General features: G+C 39.2%; 1 protein-coding gene across 1 annotated transcript in view; it reads right to left on the bottom strand.

Annotated features, from left to right (window-relative positions):
* tbcd (tubulin folding cofactor D) overlaps positions 1–19218 on the bottom strand; it is a 46602-nt gene that overhangs the window by 4218 nt on the left and 23166 nt on the right. The window contains exons 21-35 of the mRNA XM_039686720.2: positions 19134–19194; positions 19019–19041; positions 18888–18919; positions 17290–17352; positions 17076–17152; positions 16911–16992; positions 15994–16112; positions 15815–15906; positions 15493–15633; positions 13737–13820; positions 13487–13645; positions 9145–9283; positions 877–998; positions 714–791; positions 391–480 (exon numbers count right to left, since the gene is read on the bottom strand). Coding sequence (XP_039542654.2) covers positions 391–480; positions 714–791; positions 877–998; positions 9145–9283; positions 13487–13645; positions 13737–13820; positions 15493–15633; positions 15815–15906; positions 15994–16112; positions 16911–16992; positions 17076–17152; positions 17290–17352; positions 18888–18919; positions 19019–19041; positions 19134–19194 — 1362 coding nt within the window. The remainder of the gene's footprint in view (positions 1–390; positions 481–713; positions 792–876; positions 999–9144; positions 9284–13486; positions 13646–13736; positions 13821–15492; positions 15634–15814; positions 15907–15993; positions 16113–16910; positions 16993–17075; positions 17153–17289; positions 17353–18887; positions 18920–19018; positions 19042–19133; positions 19195–19218) is intronic.

Below are 19218 nucleotides of genomic sequence, written 5' to 3'. Positions count from 1 at the left end.
CATTGGAACATGAACTAGATTTCTCAATTTCCACATCCTTAAGGCAAATTCACACTGCACTACCAGACGGCAAAATACACATTGTCGTGTTAAGCTGGTTCAGTGTGTCACGGCGTTCATAAACACGCTGAAAAGCGATTATGCGTCTTGATTCCATTTGAAAATGGAAATACGAATTGGTGTGTCATACACACGCTACTTCATGAGATCAGTCTGCACCACCATTGTTTTCGCCCAAATGAACCTGCCAAATCGCAATTAGAATGTCTGAAAAGTGGCTTGCTGTAATCTGGTGACTACCGGTTTTGATCTGTGTTTGTCGGTGTGGTGTGAATTGGCCTTTATTTGCCCCATGTATCCACAGAGTGTTGAAAATGCTACAACACTTACACAGCTATACATGACAACAACTTCTGGACATCCTTGGACTTCTTGATTTCCTCCTTACAGAGGGAGAGCAGCTCTACGCAAAAAGGATGACTGAAAAAAAAAAAAAAGACAGCTTAAAACAAACCAACACACACTGTACCCCTTTGCCTCTGTGTTTCAACATATGATTTGGCAGGGCTCATCTTGAATTCTCCCAAAGGTTCCCTGTGTGAGTCCTTTCTGTGTATTTCTGTCATGATATCACTTCTCCTGCTGAGCTCTGGATGGTTTGTGTATCTGAGCCAAGGGAGGCAGTAATGTACGCTGGGCTTTCCCACGCTCACCTCTCCTTGCTGGTGAAGAGTTCAAAACAGCCATTAGCGAGAAGTTGGTCCACCATCTTCAGCAAAGGTACAGAAACCCTGTGAGCAGATCAAAATATATAGTCATTTGGATCAGAGCCACCAAGTCCTCCCCCCCATGTGTTATGCGGTGGTGCAGTTGTACCGGTCAATGCGCAGGTTATCTCTGAAGATGCGTAACAAAGTGTCTCCAAACTGCTGAAGTGCTGCGTCATCCTGCTGAATGCCCTTCAAGTACTCGAATAAAGACTGAGAGGAAAAACGCACCTGCAGACACACAAAAAAGTTCTTACTCGTGAGAGACTAATATATTAAAGGTTAAAATAATAAATAGTTTGTAATTATTATTTGTCATTATTCCTATAATATATGAACTATTTATTTATTGTATTTATTTGCCATACAATGAAAACACATCGTGATCACTCGCTGTCTAGTACAGTTAATGTGTCGCTTGCTTTTGGATAATTACAATAATTAGGTCAAAATCTGAGCCCACGTCACGATTGTATTCTTCAAAACTATTTTGAGTAAAACAAAAGTGTATTTAAAAAGCTAAACTAGTTGGTTTTGCATTTATAGAACTTCTAAGGCTCCGTTTCACAACTCGGACTTAAATAAAGCCAGGGTTAGTACTTAGTTCAATTAGGACATTTAAGTAGGTTTTATAAATGTGTCTTAGAAAAAAAAACAATATTGTTGTGGAGTGACATTAAGACATATTGCTTTCAGTTACAATAGTTCAAACATGCATTTTAGTCGATGACTAGCTTAAGCCTTGTCTGTGAAACTGGGGGTAAGTGTTTTAAATTACTTAAGGCACCAAATGATTCAGGACTGCCACTAGTGCCCCCTCAAAAAACATTGTTTTATGTGACTGTGCATGAGATCATAATACATGTAAAAGTATGTGATGCATTGTACCTCACACCCACGTTGTGAGGCCCAAGGACAGCTGGATGAATGTCTGATGCATGAGGCACAAAAAATGGGAAAACCTCCAGGAGTTTTGAAGTAGTCAACTGATTGGTTGTACTCTACAGGATTTTAAGGATTTCACGTTCTTTAAAGGTCTGCCTGGAAACAAAGCCGTTGTGTTGCCAAACCCCCTCGTGGAAGAAGAAAGCTGTGGTGTTTACTACTGTGAGAATGAGAGCTTATCAGGATAAACTAAACGCTGGATTCAAGTATGCGAAATTCACAGCATCATTGTTGCAGTAACTTGGCACAACTTTCTTGAATGAATAATTTATTAGATGCACACTGTTCTGTTATGTAGGGGCATCAAAGACATCAATTTAGGGGCGTGCCCATTTTCACGCCCCTAAACATGATACAGAACAAAACCAACTGTGATCGGTTGCTTTGCATGTAGGTCAGATTTCATTTTGGCGGTCCTTGGCCAATGAAAGCTGCAATGGAGACTAGACCTTCGACCATCAGTCTGAAGGTCTGGCTATACGAGACTAATCCAAGAGTAACAGATTAAAAGATAAAAAGGGAAGGGACTTGGATTTATGTATCGATTGTTAATTGGATTTTTAGTTGTGGTCACTGCACACAAAAGTGGGGTAAGAGGAGCATGAGCTTGCAGGGACTGGTTTAATCAGGTTTAACCCCCAATCATTTAAATGGGTCCATTCACCCATCCATCTTCTTCCGCTTATCCGGGGCCGGGTCGTGGGGGCAGCAGTCTAAGCAGAGATGCCCCCAGACTTCCCTCTCCCTAGACACTTCCGCCAGCTCTTCCGGGGGGACACCGAGGCGTTTCCAGGCCAGCCGGGAGACATAGTCCCTCCAGCTTATCCTAGGTCTGACTGTCTTCTCCGGGGTCTCCTCCCAGTGGGATATGCCTGGAACACCTTCCCGGGAAGGCATCCAGAGCAGATGCCTGAGCCACCTCAGTTGACCCCTCGACGTGGAGGTGCAGCGGCTCTACATTGAGCTCCTCCCGAGTGACCGAGCTTCTCACCCTATCTCTAAGGGATCGTCCAGCCACCCTGCAGAGAAAGCTTATTTTGGCCACCTGTATCCAGGATCTTGCCCTTTCAGTCATGACCCAAAGCTCATGACCATAGGTGAGAGTAGGAACGTAGACTGACCGGTAAATCGACTGCATTTAAATGGGTTTACATTTAAATTTAAGGCAGACAAAAATGGGAAAATGATTGGAGATTGGAGAAGACATTCACCACCAGAGAGAACTCTGTAATTTTCACCAGAAAGCCCAGTTTTTATATTATGATTAAAAATAAGAAGGTCAAAGGATTCTTTAAAAAAATGAAATATGCATTGTAAGAGCCAATTGCTCCTTTGTATTCCGGTTATAATTCATTTTTTGAAACACTGGGTGGAACATGCATGTAAATTGGCCTCGGGTATAAAGGTAGCAATTATAATATTTTGGAAGGTGTTTTGACCCGTAAGGGCATAGACCGCTGACTCTGGGTGAGTCTCTAGAGTCCAATATACAGGCTGGACCCTGTTCTGGTTGGTGGACTATTGAGGGTTGGAGGGAGTTTGAGTGGGGGAGCAATGCCTAAGGAAGTTAAACATCCTATTATCCTCTCCATAGAGCAGCATGTCGCAATGCTCATCCTCAGCTCAGCTTTTGTGATATGTTCACCGGAGTCTGGGCCATGCTGGACGTGCTCACACATTATCATCAGTAAAGAAGAAATTCTGGATTACCAACACGAATGCGGCCATCCGAAAAATTATTACAGAATTTCTGTAGGAGCTACAACGGACGTCTTCTGGGACAAAAGATGGCTGATCTTCCAGAGATGAGATTTCAGCCAGATCTACCCTCTTTTACCAACACGGGTGTGGACTTTTTTGGTCCCTTGAAAGTGAGGAAAGGAAGAGGAACTTGTAAGTGGTATGGAGCTATACTTAACTGTTTAGCCAGCAGAGCTGTTCATCATGAAGTTGCAGCATCTTTGGAGATGGACACCTCTATGAATAATCTGCCATGCTTTATAAGCAGAAGAGGGCAAGTGGCTCACCTGGTGTTGGACAAGGTACAGACTCTGTTGGGGTGAACAGTGAACTGAAGGAAGCTCTTGCTGCACTGAACCCTCAGTAGATTGAAGGAGTCCTCTCACAAGTTGGAATTCGTTGGAGTTTTAACTCACCAGCCAGTTCCCATCATGGCGGTGTGTGGGAGAGGATGATCCGCATCATAAGAAGAGTCCTTAGTTCTGTCACATCAGCAGACGCTAGATGATGATGGTATACATACAGTGTTCTGTGAAGCAGAAGCCATCTTGAAAAATTGGCCACTTACCATGCTGTCAGACGATCAAAATGATTTAGAATCACTTACACGTAATCATCTACTTTTCCTTAGAGGGAAACCAGCCCGACCACCTGGATTGTCCGAGCCTCATGATCTCTATTTGAGAAGAAGGTAGAGACAGGTGCAATACCTTGCAGACTTGTTTTGGAAAAGATGGGTGAGGGACTACCTGCCTCTACTTCAAGAGAGGCAAAAATGGAACGACAAGAAGAGGAGTTTGAAGGCTGGAGATATTGTGGTCATCATGGACGCTTCGGCTCCTTTCGGTTCTTGGCCATTCGCCAGAGTACTTGAAGTCTTTCCTGATAAGCAGGACCTGGTACATTCTGTGAAGTTGCAGACCAAATCTAATGCCATTGAAAGACCTGTGACCAAACTTTGTTTAGTGTATGGGGTATAACGGTGATGGTATCATTTGGATTATCTTATGGTATTTTGCAACATTTGGTTTCTCATTTGTTTGAATTGTTGTGTCTTCTGGACATCAACGTGCAAAGATGAATCATTCACAAAAAGATCTAGAACATGTATTTAGAAAATAATATTCATTAATAGATTGAAAATAGATTTTAATTGCTTTTTAATCAAGGCAGTCCGATTCAGTGTAAGTCATATGAAGTAATGGTACGAGACAGAATGTTCCTATATTTTCATAGAGAAAACATGAAATAATAAGCAAAGAAAGCAGCACTTACACTCAACGTCTTGAACATTTACCCAATACACTCACACTGAATGCAAACTTCTCCCATGTGCACTAATGTGTGTGAGGGGTCAGATGGTGCATGCTTATGTAAGGTATCAGTACAGACTCAGCTGTCCAGAGGGAGCTGATCTTCAGAGAGAAGCTTGATCATTCAGTGTTGATTCTGTGGGAACCGCTCATTTATCCAGCAGTTTTGGCTTAGAGAGATCCCCCAGTTCCAGGCTGAAGGTGAGAGTGTAACCTCTACCATGGCTCTAATCAAATAAGAGGGGGAGGAGAACTGCCGCTTCTAATGGGGGACTCATTTATAGGTCCAGTTGGCAGATGAGTTGACATTTACTATGCTCAAACCTCCCGTTAAAGGCCTTTACATTGTTTTTTCTTCATCAACAAACACTGGTGGCTATAAATAACAAAATGGCTTAAAATCAAGCTGATGTCCCAACAGCCACTGGAGCAGAGGCACTGAGCCTAAAACACTAAGAAAGTGAGATGGGAAAAGAATAATGTATCTACCAGACTTTATATATATATATAGAAATAAGAATTTAGGCCTGAACTAACCTTTCCATTTTCATTTTATTAGACAACTGCCTGCATGTTTTGACATGTTAGTTGCACTACATGACTTCATATGTAACATTTCAATCTAAGGCCCTGGGAAACGAGAACGATTCCGGGTGAAAACGTAAAAATATTTTTTCGGATGTGCCTTTCGTTTACACGGCGACGGTGTTTTTAGGGCTTGAAAACGCATAAAAGTGAAACCACCCTCCAGAGTGGAAATCTTAAAAACGCTCCACTGTCATGTTCCCATGTGAACTGTGAAGGGTAAAAACGGAAAAGTCTGCTTGACTCTGAAGGTTGTACGCAGGCGCGCGGGCTTGGTGTTGTTGTAGTATGCACTCTTATGCCGCCTTCACACTGGCAGTTGAAATCAGCTCCGATGCGGCTGCGAAACGACCGGAAGTCATTCATTTCCTATGGAGATTCGCAGACCGCATGCGAATGGGTCCGAAACGGGTCCGACCGAGTGCGGTGCGAAGAAAATCGTGTCCGTTGGTCATCCGGATGCGTTCAAAAATTTGAACTCTTGCGAAAAGCTACGGAGGGTTCCTATCCGACAATTCCAGCGGAAGTTGAGCGTTGCTATGGTACTGATAAACAAACTTGAATTATTAACTTTTAATAAAATAAATATTGATTTTATAACGATAAGTTGTGATGTCATTTTTTATTTTCATGACTTTCTAACGTTTATAAGGGCAGTTAATACAATTAAATTGAAGGTAGACATTGAACTATTGACCACTATATCACATTTTTTAGCCGACCTGACATGTCAACGTCCTGAGCAACTTTCCTCACGCAGCATAACCCTCATCAGAGAGATCATACAGAACTGACAGAATCAAACTTTAATCTCTCCGCCATTTTTGTTCTACCCGCGTCCGACGCTTTTCACTGTGTAGTACGACGTCCGTTGGGAACGTATTGCGTATTACGGAGCTGATTTCAACTGCCAGTGTAAAGGCGGCGTTAGCCGCCTGGAGTGCATACTACATTGAATTTCACAGACTTTTTCGTCACCATCTGCACGCGGATTTCCCACCCAAAACGCTCGTCTAAACGCAGACTAAAAAGTGATGACACAACGCCAGAATCGCATTTTCTCTTCAGAATCGTTTCCGTGTAAACATAGCCTAAATTATTCAACCCTAATTGCAAATCAGGTTTATTGGCAAAACTTGCAGCTGTTTGCAATGAACAAATCAAAAAGTAATTGAAATAGCTCAACACAACAGATTTTTTAAGTGGTTTACCCAAATTTAACTGAAATTGCAAGTTTTAATGACTTTTGCAGTCTCAAAATTAATCAACCTCTTTCCTCACAACAAGCACAAATCTTCAAAACAAGTGTTTAGTTCAAAACGCCAAGTAAGGAAGCTGAAGCTTGGGCCTTCCAGCAGGACAATGATACCAAGCATGCCTCAAATTCCACCAAGGCTTGGTTGCAAAAGAAGTCCTGGAAGATTCTACAGTGGCCATCACAGTCACCTAACTTGAACTAAAGATGCTTGCCATGAAGGGGTTGAATAATTGAGACAGCGGAAGTCATAAAAAGTTGCATTTTCAGTTGAATTTTGTGTTGAGTTATTTCAATTACTTTTGTTTGATTTGTTCATTGCCAACAGCTGAAAAGCTGTAAATTTTGCCAATAACCCTGATTTGCAATGTGGGCGGAATAATTTCAATTACAACTGTGTTTGAATTGCATTTTCATTCAAATGCATTGCTTTGTTATTAACTTATCAAATGTTAAATCAAATTACTAATGTTCAATCTCTAATCCCAAAATTATTAAGAATAACAAGTGATCTTCTTTAGAAAAACATATACCACCATTCCAAAACTTTGCTTTCAATAAGATTTTTTTGTTCAGTTTCAACAAAAATATGAAGCAGCAATGTGTAAGTATTTGTTATTAAATAATGAGAAATGTTTCTTAAGCATTAAATCATCATAGAATGATTTCTGAAAGAAAAAATAATAATTCAGCTAATAATGCATCATAGAAAAACAAGTATAGAAAGTAAGAATAGGAAGAAAGAAAATCAGCATTTTTAAAAAAAAAAAAAAAAAAAAAAAAAGAGAAAGGAAAAGATTAAGTGTATGAGAGCTGATGAGCTGAAGATGCCTCCAGGGGCCCTAAGTCACCACCGAAAGCATGAGTGCAAATGCTAAGGGACATGATGCCAATCCCACTTGCTCCGTTCCAGCTAAATTTGTTTTGAACGAATCCTGGCCCACTGGAGGAGCTGTGGTTTCGCCTCTAAGCCGTTTACACCCAGTGCACTTTGAGGCCAGGACAGGCACAGACTTGCATTTGTGGCAAAATTTCTGTTTATTCAAACACATGTCAGAAATTTTCTTAAAACACCAAAGTGTTTCAACACCAGCTTATTTTTGAAAACCCAAAATAACGGACCACTTTTGTGTTGCAATTCTTGCAAATCAGAAATGAAGCAACGCTAAGTAAAACTACATGGTCTAATAGTCTCAATTTCCCTGAAACTATTCGCGGTCACCATAGATAGATAGACAGACTCTCTGGAGAACAGAGTGTCGACGGCTCCCTCTGTTGGTCGCTTTTGTGTCTTTTCTCACCACACAATTTATTCTAACTGAACCATACCCATAGTGTTTTTCCTCACATGCTTATTCTGACAGCTGTGGTCTGGTTATGTGGTAGATTTACTTTCAATTAAGGTTTTCAATCAGGAGTCTGTGAACCCATTCCATGGAGTGAGATTTTTATATTTAAAATAATTTATTATAAATATAATATTTATTATCATATTCAGCAATGATGCATTCAATTCATCGAAATTGACAGTAAATACATTTAAAATGTTTCCAAGATTATATTTCAAATAAACGCTGATCTTTTAAATTTTATATTTAACAAAAATATTAAGCAGCACAATGGTGTTCAACATTGATAAAGATCAGAAATGTTTCTTGAGCATCAAATCATCATATTATAATAATTTCTGTAGGATCATGTGACACTGAAGTAATAAAGCTAAAAATTCAGCTTTGCATCACAGGAATAAATTAGGTCTTTTAAATTGTAATATTCACACAATATAATGTTTTTACTGATCAAATAAATGCAGCCTTGATTAACATAAGAGACTTCTTTTTCAAAAATATAAACAATATTACACACACATCTTACCAACTTCCATTTCCACTTTTTAGAACACACAACTAGTTTTAATTATGTATTAACTTATTATTTGTTAAGCACAATGCAATATAGTAATGTTGGTTATTGTTCAAAATACTGTCAACTGATTAAAAATGTCATTTGAATGAACTAACATTAAGTATTAATGGTAACACTTTACAATAAGGTCTAAGTTTTTACTATTAGTTAATGCATTAAGTAACGAGCAACACATTTTTACTGCATTTTATAACCTTTGTTACTGTTAATGAAATATTCATGTTAGTTTACAGTGCACTGACTATATAACTCTATACTATAGACTATATAATGTTGTATTAACTATAAAACAGATACATATTTTGATCTTAAAAATGTATCAGTACATGTTAAGATTTACATTTAACAAGATTAATAAATGCTGAAGTCTAATACTAATGTTAACAAATGAAACCTCATTGTAAAGTGTTACCTTATTAATCTACAGAACTAAATTGATGTTTGAAAGTAGGACAAAAATAAATAAATAAATAAATAATACTGCGTGTTTTAACCTTTAGAAAGGTTAAAATCCCCTGTTTTTTAATAAATTATACTCAGCCACCTCACAAGGGAAAAAGAGGCGGCTGAGGGTGAATTGTGTTTTAATGGTTGTGTTTATGTGGTGACCTACTGTAGATTCTGTGAGGCCACCCACAGACACGGAGAGGCCCAGGAGTGTGTGGTACTGGTACTGAGGCAGACGCAGCAGCTGCGTGATGTGAGGAAAGGCCTGTGCCGCGGCGTTCCAGTTGAGGGAGTTTCCAGCCTCTCTAGGGTACATGTAAAAAAACAAACACCAGAGGTCAGAGATAAACTTGAATGAAGCATCTGGGACTTTTTATGGGTGCTTCAGCTAAAATTGTAAGCAATGAAAATAAAAAGATGTGCTTTTCAGACACTTCAATGCAAAAGAGCACCTCCCAAATTTAATGACATAATTTAAGCTGTTTTAAGATCTGACGCACCCGTTGCATGCAAATCAGAGGTGCGAAGATGTAGATAACTAAGACACCTAAGCCAGTATTGAGGCCAAAAAAAGTATTTTGCTCAATGCCACATAAACTAGAACCGATCTTAATGATTGAATGTAGGCAGACAAGTTTTGAGTTTTTTCTACAATCAGAGAGAATACAACAATGAAAACTGACCGTTTGAGCCAAAGTCATGGAGAACCAAGATTTAAAGCCTTTAATTCTACTTTAAACTAGCAAAAGATTTTCCATAGGTAAATGTAGTGTTTGTAATAATAAGACCATAAACACTAAAATACTATATAATGTAGTATATAAACCAAAAAATACAAGTGGCCTAAAAATATTAAATTATTGCTACAATTGACTCAAAGATAAAAATAATCTTCCTCATTCTTCTTGCACTCTTAAGTGGTGATGCAGCGAAAAAAAAATTTTCAATAAACTAAAGTTTATTTAAAAATGAATTAATAAAACTTATCTAATAACAAAAAAACTAATTATTGCAAATTATTGTTTATAAAAATCTTAATTGCACATAAGGCAGTTTTTATACCAACTTTTTAATGATTTGTTGTTGAAACAAACATTTAAACGGTGGTTGTAATAACTTGTTTTCATGACACATTTATTCAAACATTCATGATTAAATAATGAAGTCAAGGTTAAATAAAATTGTTGCATTTGAAATACAGTTCATATAAATCAGCAAAAAGCTCCTCTTTAATTCTAATTATTTTCTATCTGACAATAGCCGCGTTTCCACTACCGGGCCAGGGCCGGGCCGTGCTAGTGCGTGCCAGGGCCAGTCTCGTTTCCACTGTCACTTCCGGGGCTTGATCGGGGCTTCCTCAGGGCCAACGGCCAGGATTTCTGGCCCGTCGAATACCTTGGGCCAGAGGGGGCCAGCTCGGGCTAGAGGCGTGCTCAAGGTAAAAGGCGGAGTTTATCGGTGTTATGGAACGTTATGATCTGAAGCAAGATGCACATAGGGGTGTCCATGTTTAACCGATTAACCATTTAAAATTGCATAACATTTTAATTTGAACTGTAGGTCTATGCCAAATGCTGCACAAAAATATATAAGCTATATATCGACGAATTTTCAGATATTTGTTTGATTTTTTGCCCCTTAAACATTTAAAATATTTGACAAATTAATATGAAAAAAATATATATTTTACTGGTTTTCTGAGGCCAAATTAGAACCTGGAAATGATATTTTCCCTGCTGAATGAGAAGAGCCATAACCACAGCCTACAGAAAGGGGATTATAGGTGATTTATAGGCTATAATAAATGTGTCTTATAATAAAATAATATAAAATAACGAGGCATTAATTGTTTATTAATAAACTATCGTTTTCTAAATGATTTTCGGCTAAAAACATATCTCCATCTCCGGATGCACATTTAGAGAGAAATTAATTAGCTACATAATTACATAGTCAGAAGATATTGGCTTTCAATTCGAATTTGTTCGTTTTAAATTGGACATTTAAAGCTTTAATCTACAAGACTAAAGCTTTAAATGTCCAATTTAAAACGAACAAATTCGAATGCGGTGGCTGTTTCAGGTCTCGCGCTTCAGTTCACGGAGATCATGAAGCGCGCCTTGATTAATTGTTTAAGCACAACGTTTTCTTGTTATTGTGAGTTTACGCAAATAAATGTATTTGCGAATAATGTATTATTATTTTCTGTATGACCAGAAATGAAAGAGTATTTTAAGTTGTTTCCACTGAAAGAAATGCAATGAAACTGCAAGTGTTCACATGGGCGTCTCGCAGCCATCAGTGCGTGCTCCACACACACTGGATATGCGCTGATATGCGTCAAAAATATTGTGTTTATTTGTGCTCTGTTCCTTTTTTGGATTAAGGCGTCTTCTACATATGCAGCCTAATAAAATGTTACAATAATGATGATGGTTATTATTATTATTATTTGCAGACACGGAGTTTTTGTGAAATGGACGTTTTGCTTATTTTCAATTGGCAATTTCAGTTTGAAGGGTGATGGAAATGCGGCTTTAACTGCTCCGTACTTGCTGCGTTTTATTTCTATAAATTAATTTAGTTTCAAATGGGGTCCAATCAGTTATTAAAGGTGTTAAAAAATTAACTTTGTATCTCGAGGTTGCGGCGAGCACACTATGCACAGAGTATTAACCGATGGGCCTCGGTTAACGGTTAATGAATAACTTGAAAACGTGCCCGCAGCCTGTTATATCGCGGAAAAAATCGCTGCTTGAAATGGAGAATCGCCTGTACTGGTCTCGTGACACTATTGCAGCCACTACGGCAGGTGAGGTAATAATATACATGCTATCTTCGTAATTTAAAAAATAAATTAATTCATAATACCCGCTGAAATGGGTTGGGTTTTATGACGTTTGATCCAGAAAGGCGTGTTAGGGGTGGGGTCTGGGGCAGCGCTGTGGGGCTACTGGCCCGGCAGTGGAAACGCAAGCCTGGTGCTTGAGGCCCGAGGCCACTAGCTCGGCTCGGCTCGCTGTTAGCTCTGGCCCAGCCCTAGCCCGGCAGTGGAAACGCGGCTAATCAAGTTAATGGAAACCGAATGGCTGTCCTGAGCTAAATGTTACTTTACAGTATTCTTCACAAGCTGTTTTATTGACATCGTTCCACAATTGAAACACTGATAGAATGATCACATGAGATATGATATTTCAGTAAGTTGTACCAGCATTTTTCAACAAATCTTTTGATGTTCATTTATGTTTATTTGGTGCTACAACTAGTAGTAAAGTAGAAGAGATGATCGCTTCATGTGCTGCTTGAACTGAGGCACTACAGCAAACTGTCAAACCAAACTATACTGATTGAATTTTATAATAAAATGTGCAGACTTTGAAAGCCCATACATTGTTTCACATCAAAAGTTACAAAGTTCAAAACTTGCTGCAATTATTGAATGGTAGGAGTGCTACAACTGAAAACAGTATAGGCTAAAAGATTTAGGTTCATCATTGTAAAGATTGATTGATTAAAAGGAATGGTTGATTGAAGAAGACTGATTTAAAAGAAATAACAAATCGATAGTCAACCCAGCCCTAATGTCCACACAGTTGACATTTTTAACTTAACCTTATTAAAACTACCTGTGTGCTTATTCACATGATGTGTACACAAAATAAACTATGACAAAGTCAAAATGCATCATAGGTTGTAAGATGTCTCAGTTTCTGTTTTAGTCTAATCTGAAAATGTTCAGCCAAACATTTTCCGCTGCCAAAATTTCAGTGCATCACAGCTCAAGTTTTTCAATGCAAATGATAAGCTATAGCTAACAATTTAGCCAAAAACATTACCTGTGATTGCCTGCCTCATAAAGTGTTTGGTATATAAAGGCTATTTTACTCATATCACCCAACTGAAACATTGGCAATAAAGCATGGTGTGCAAAACTGCCCAAAACTGTGATTGAGAATTGCGACGTCACTTTTTTTAGTGAGTGCACACTTGTGCTTTTGTGGATGCATCAAGTGTAAACCATGTTTGGATCAGATAGGTTTCATTTGTTAGCTATGTCCCAAACAGTAGGTTTTGACCAAAATCCAATATGGTGTAAAATTTGAACGCCAATGAAATCAGAGATATTTGTTTTATTTGTCTTGACCCAAGGATTCCAATGACATTAGACACTTGAAATGAACGATTTATGAGCTATTTAGCATTTTTCATTACTCTAGCGCCCCCTATGGCCCGATCAGGGTAACTATTTGCACCCGAGTAGCAGGCAATAGTACTACCGTTTGGCGCAAGTTTCACGTCTCTAGACCTTATGGTTTTGTCTGCACAATCAGCTTAGCGAAGAAAAATTATATTAATAATAATAAATATAGCTGCAAGCAGCAATAATCAGGGTACAAGTGCTTTCGTACACATTTTTTCGCACAATAATATGGTGATTTGTGAGCAAGTAGTAAGTCTGTTTGTAAAAGTGGACTATCTTGACGTTCCAGAGCACATGTGGCACTCACGGAGGGAAGATGCTCAATAGCTCCTGCCGGTGGGGAATGTGTGGTACTACGGGGTCCGTGCTATGGAGCAGCCGCAGGAAAACGGTGCCAGCATGGGCTCGGTACCGGTCAATCTTCTCTGCTGCCTGCTGGGCCAGGCAACACATCATACGCTGAACACTACAGAAGATGAGAAAAATATCTGTGAGCAGTCGACAATACGCACTTGGTTAGCTATGACTGAAGTTAGGGAAGACTGATAGTGCCTCACAGGTCAGAGGAGAGGAGCTCTGGAGCAGAAGCCACCACCAGCAAGGTCACGTCCATGAGACTGCTCATAGCTGCCGCCCTCACCCTGAAACAGAACGAGAGCGAAGAATCAGAGTTACACTGTGACTGTCAAGAGAATCGCAACCACACATGAGGTGCTTCAAATATTTGTTGATGGTTTGTTAGTCACAAAGGCATTACGAGAATTGCACATGTCAGTTGATGAGTTGATGTTTTGCTATCCCTGGAGGCACCTGTGAGGATTTTGAGGAATGCAGGCCGGGGACAGCGGAGCACAATAAATATGTTCAGCGTTATATTTTTAGGCAATATAGTGTATAATTGTAATAGCTGCCACTTTAAGTTTTAAGGGACACCAGGCAGGAATGCTGTTTTTGTCAAACAGCGACCCCTAGAGTAACTGTGGAGTACTTGTTTTTAACGTTACTGTCGTAAATACCACTCACGGAGAGCGTGACATGTTACATTGTATACAACAGTACATTGTGTTTAAGGAGATCTAATATATGTTGTTAGTGGTGAGAATTTTCACGTGATTAAATACATATCCCCATGAACTTTAATGGTCCAGAGGAAGAACTTTTCTTTTGCCATGTGTGTCACAGGTTCTGCCTGGGTTCTAATTCCAACTAATAGTATAGTTTATTTTCCTTATCAAAACCGATTGTTTATTAGTGGCTGTATTTCAAGCAGGGACATGTTTTTTGTGCATTGGGTTTTGTGATTTCGCCGTAATGAGTCTCTCAGTCCCTGCAACGGATTGAGCGCGAGTCCGTTTGAAGACAATGCGCGTCACAACTGAATCACTGAAACTGATTGCAGCGGCAACGAGCGCTTTGGTCACTTGATTTCAAAAACAACACATTTCAGATCGCCTCTTATTTAACAAACGAACTAAATGAATGCTCTACTAGAGTTACCAGGAGATGTTTTATTTGTTTGTATTGGTACATCCATGCTGCGACATGTATCAATGGGGACATATCACACCCACGCCTATGCTTGGTCAGTCTGCTCTTTCCTCTTTCTCTGTTCCTCCGACAATGCTTTCCTAGCTTTCTGTATCTTATATGCTGGCTCAGCCATGACGATAGTGTGACAAACTCCATCCCTCTCGACCTTGTTCCTGGATATGTGCAGTGTTGCCGTAAAGGAATATGTTACATCGCGAGAGCTGATATCACGCGATACTTCCTGATGCTGAGGCCGGCGGCTCGCCACACTGAAGGTGCAAGTGAGATTTTTCCCCTCACAGGCACCAGGGGGGGTCGAGACGCCCACCATTCCAACCGAAAGAAGTCATATAACCATTTAAATAACTCTGAAGCTGTTAAATTAAGCTAAAATACCTGCATAGTGTCCCTTTAAGTTCGGGTCAAATTAAGTCAAATTTGAAGACAAGACTTGCCGATTCTGATTCGACTATGAAAATCCTTAGTTGGGGACAACCCTAAATTAAATAAAATAAATAATAATTTTATTTTATAGAGCAAAAGTGATATTACAAGACTAATAGCTTACGATAGCGGTCTTAATTTCTTTGTTCGTAAACGTTAAACCATAAAACTTTTTATTTTTGGCAGAAAACCGCAGGGAGATGTAGCAGATGTAGAGGATCTTCACGTGGAGGAGCATTTACTGTGACCCAAGGCAGTACCTTTATTTTGAGGTTTGAATACCACGACAGCACTGTTGCACTTGTATACAGTGCAACAAAAGGCAGCATGTGAACTTACCAGGCCCCTACGTCCCCTCTGCTGTCCGTGCTGTAGTCGTTCATACAGCCCAGCAAGGCTTCATACACAAGCTTTATGTTGCCCTCACATATGACGCGGTCCGGGCTTCCTTGTGCACACACTCCTACAGCTACACACACCCTAAGAAGACAAGAAAGCACAGGACACATGGACATGCAATGCAAGACGGGACAAAGCAGTGAAACTAGACATGAATTTCAGGTCCTGCAGGAAGGAGCAGGCGTTGACCAAGCTGGCTCACGCTAAGCTCTGGCAGACTGGTTCTTCAAGCGCAGAGGAGACAGGACAAGGTGTTACTCACTGAGACATGGCTGTGGCCGCATCCCTCCTGGCTTCAGTTCGACTCTCTTGTTTCTGAACAACTCTGCAGGCAGCCTGGAGCCCAGTCAAGATCTAGGGAACACGTAAGAGTATGCATACTCAGCCTAATGGCTCAGATTCACGCTTGAGCTGAAAACAAGAGGCGTTATGAGGTGCGACCTGCTGTAGTTTGCCATGGATCATGAATGGAGGAAGTGAGCCCAAGGCGAGAGCCCAGCCACAGCGTGACAGAACCTCGGGACTCTCCAGGGCCAACAGGTATTGAGTAACCAACTGATCTGTGTGGCAACAAATGGATGTAGACAAACAATAAACGGACAAAAGTATGTGGACATCAAATAACCACACCCAAAAGTACTTGTTCAACATCTAACTCTTTCCCCGCAATTGACAAGATTTCCCGTCATTTATGAGACAACAACTTTCCCGCCATTTCCACGCTTTTCCGGCAATCTGTATTTTTACTGTTGTACAGTAGGGGGCGCTGTTACAGATCTTCTGAAATAGTAAAGCATCTCCGGATCCAAAAACAAGCGACGAAGAAGATAAACACCGAACATTCGACACGATGTAATTCAAAACTGCCTAATGTTACCGAATGAAATGTCGACCCAGGAAGAGGTATAGGACATTGGCGGAGAAAGAGTTAATATAATAAAAATAGCCACAACCTGCGGTAACACTTTATTTTGATATTCCACTTTAGACATTCAACAAACTATAAGTAACTTTGCCGCTACATGTCACTAACTAGTATTAGAGTATTAGTAGACTGTCAGCATAATATCTGCTAACACTTTATTTTGTTGGTATATTTTTGTCTGTTCCCCCAACAGACATGCAACTGACTGTAAGTAACTTAGCAACTACAAGTCAACTTGTTCTCCTAACCTGAACCCTAACACCTAACCCTAACCTAACAGTCTACTGACAGTCTACTACAGCCTACTAATACTCTAATGACACTTAGTTGACATGTAGTTGAAAAGTTACTTATAGTTAGTAGAATGTCTAAAGTGACTATCGAAATAAAGTGTAACCCAACCTGCTATTGTAACTGAATTAGTTTTCTGTACCTTGGATTTTCAGGTCGGCTACCCCGGGTTCAACCTGATAACACTGTAGACACAACGCTGCCAATGCTGAGACCGCAGCATCCTGCAGAAAACACATTATATTCTCAAAACGACCACATTCGGTACAGCTGTAAGGCCTTCTGGGTGTTGAGGTGGGGCCTGTACCTGTATACCCCGTCTGGCACCGCTGGAGAACAGGTGAAGGTTCTTCAAGCTGTCGTCTATTAGCCATTGCCAACCAGCTGAAAGAAATCAGAATACATATTAACTCATAATCACAAACAAGTCGACAACATTACAAATCAATCAAACATGCGTGAGACATTTGTGGTCAAACATAATTTAATAATGCAATTGTAAAGAGGTGTGTTTGACTCACTGATAACTGGGTCATCTTTAAAAGGTATATTGGAGAGAGAGAGCTTTTCAATGAGGCCACAGACTGAAAGACAAAAAAAAGACAAAAGACAAAAGGAAAAGGGTGTAAAATTAACTTTTTAAAGACACTGGGCCATCTGCAATGTCTTAAACTTCAATTTCCTGAACTATTAATCACTGTTTCTTAAGATATGGGACAAAACTTTATGTGCCATTAGTTTTTGGCAGCATTGAATCCAATTACTTTTTCCAATCAATTGTATTTAACATTTAACTTGATTTTTTCTTTAATTTGATCAAAATCTTAAGCAAATTACCTTAAACCGCCTGTCATCATACCAGAATTTGGTTGATTTTTTAAAAGAAACAATGTACAGCATTATAAATTAAACAAAAATTTGTACTATATATATAGTAATTTATATATATATATAAATAAACTTTACAACATTTTCTACATTTTCATATCGTCGCTAGCTACGAATGCACTGATATGAAAAAATTGTCCAATGCCAAAATCTATAACTCTTAAAATAACACTGATAACCGATATATTGACTGATAAACGGAAATAAAAAATTGTTTTCTGACTACAAATACAGGTCTCACAATCAGATCCATGTCCCAAGCACACAATTATAATGGTGTTCTCATTATAATTGTATGTAGCCTATAATATCACAGACTTGCAATGCAAACCCATCAAAACAAACAGTGTGCATCTGAAGTGTCTAAGCTGAACGTTATAATCAATTCGTTTTTATATATCGGCCAACTTTTCTTATTGCCCGATACCAATATGGTGGCCAACATATTGTGCATCCCTAGTGCTTACCCATGCGGAAAAAAAAAAAAATTGATTCCAAATTGGTAAGATAAAGCAATATTTAAGGTTATATGGGGCGATTTTGGACAATACTGATGTTATGTGGTCACAGGTGTATGTCTGTAAAGTAATTTAATTTAACAGCTTCGAAAACTGCTCAACCAATCATAATCAAGGAACGGACATATCCATTTTATAGTAACTATTTAAAACATGCAGCACTAAAAAAAAGTGAATCCAAGTACTGAACACTGGTCAAGCCTGTCATGATTGAAAATCAGCATGTGATGATTAAGAAATTTAGGGTGCGCATAAAGATGATCTTTAAGGTTTTTGTTATTGAGTTGATCAGAGTCTTCGTCAAAACCACCATATAATCGGATAAAACGGATAAATTTTCTTCTTAAGAAAATGTTCTGGTGGTTTTTGCTAGGGGCGTTTTGTACTAGCCCAAATTTCAAGAGCCCACCCTAATTCTAATTGAAATGATGTCTTCTATTTGGCTTAGGTCCCGCCTTCCACCTTCAAGTGATTTCTGCACCCTGTTCATGGTCAGCCAGAGCAAAATTATAAGTAGTACACACCTCTCCTTAATTTGAGGATTTATTCATGTCTGTAACAGAAAGCTAAAGATTTGTTCAAACCACTAGCTAATTAGTATGAGCTATAGTAGTAATGAGGCTTGTTTTGTCACACACACTTATACATTCGTTTATAATTTTTAACTTGTGAAGCACAATCAATTCAACAGAAAAAAAAAAAGTATTTCTTACCAGCTGGTCTCATTAGCTCTCCACCAAATCCCCTAGAGGAAAACAAAACATCAGTTACAAGCTATAGAAAAATAAGTGCCCCTGAAAAGCTTTGATGTCAATTAGTGCCAGTTTATGAAGCAAGTGCTTACTTGTACTGCTTTCTGTCAGAGAGCTAAAGTGAACAAACATATGGAGGATCAGTTGCAATAAACTGCTTTTTGGTTCTTATTTCACAAAATCACACAAGAGACTGATTCTGAAGACCTTTTGATGAATGTCTTTAAGGCCTTCAATGGTGTCAGATGGCAGGAAATCAGTCACTGACCTAACAAGGAAGCAAACGCATTAA

The sequence above is a fragment of the Pimephales promelas genome, chromosome 3 (assembly GCF_988280905.1).
Source record: "Pimephales promelas chromosome 3, fPimPro1.hap1.1, whole genome shotgun sequence".
NCBI lineage: Eukaryota > Metazoa > Chordata > Actinopteri > Cypriniformes > Leuciscidae > Pimephales > Pimephales promelas.
This window is presented reverse-complemented; position numbering and strand designations above follow the sequence as displayed.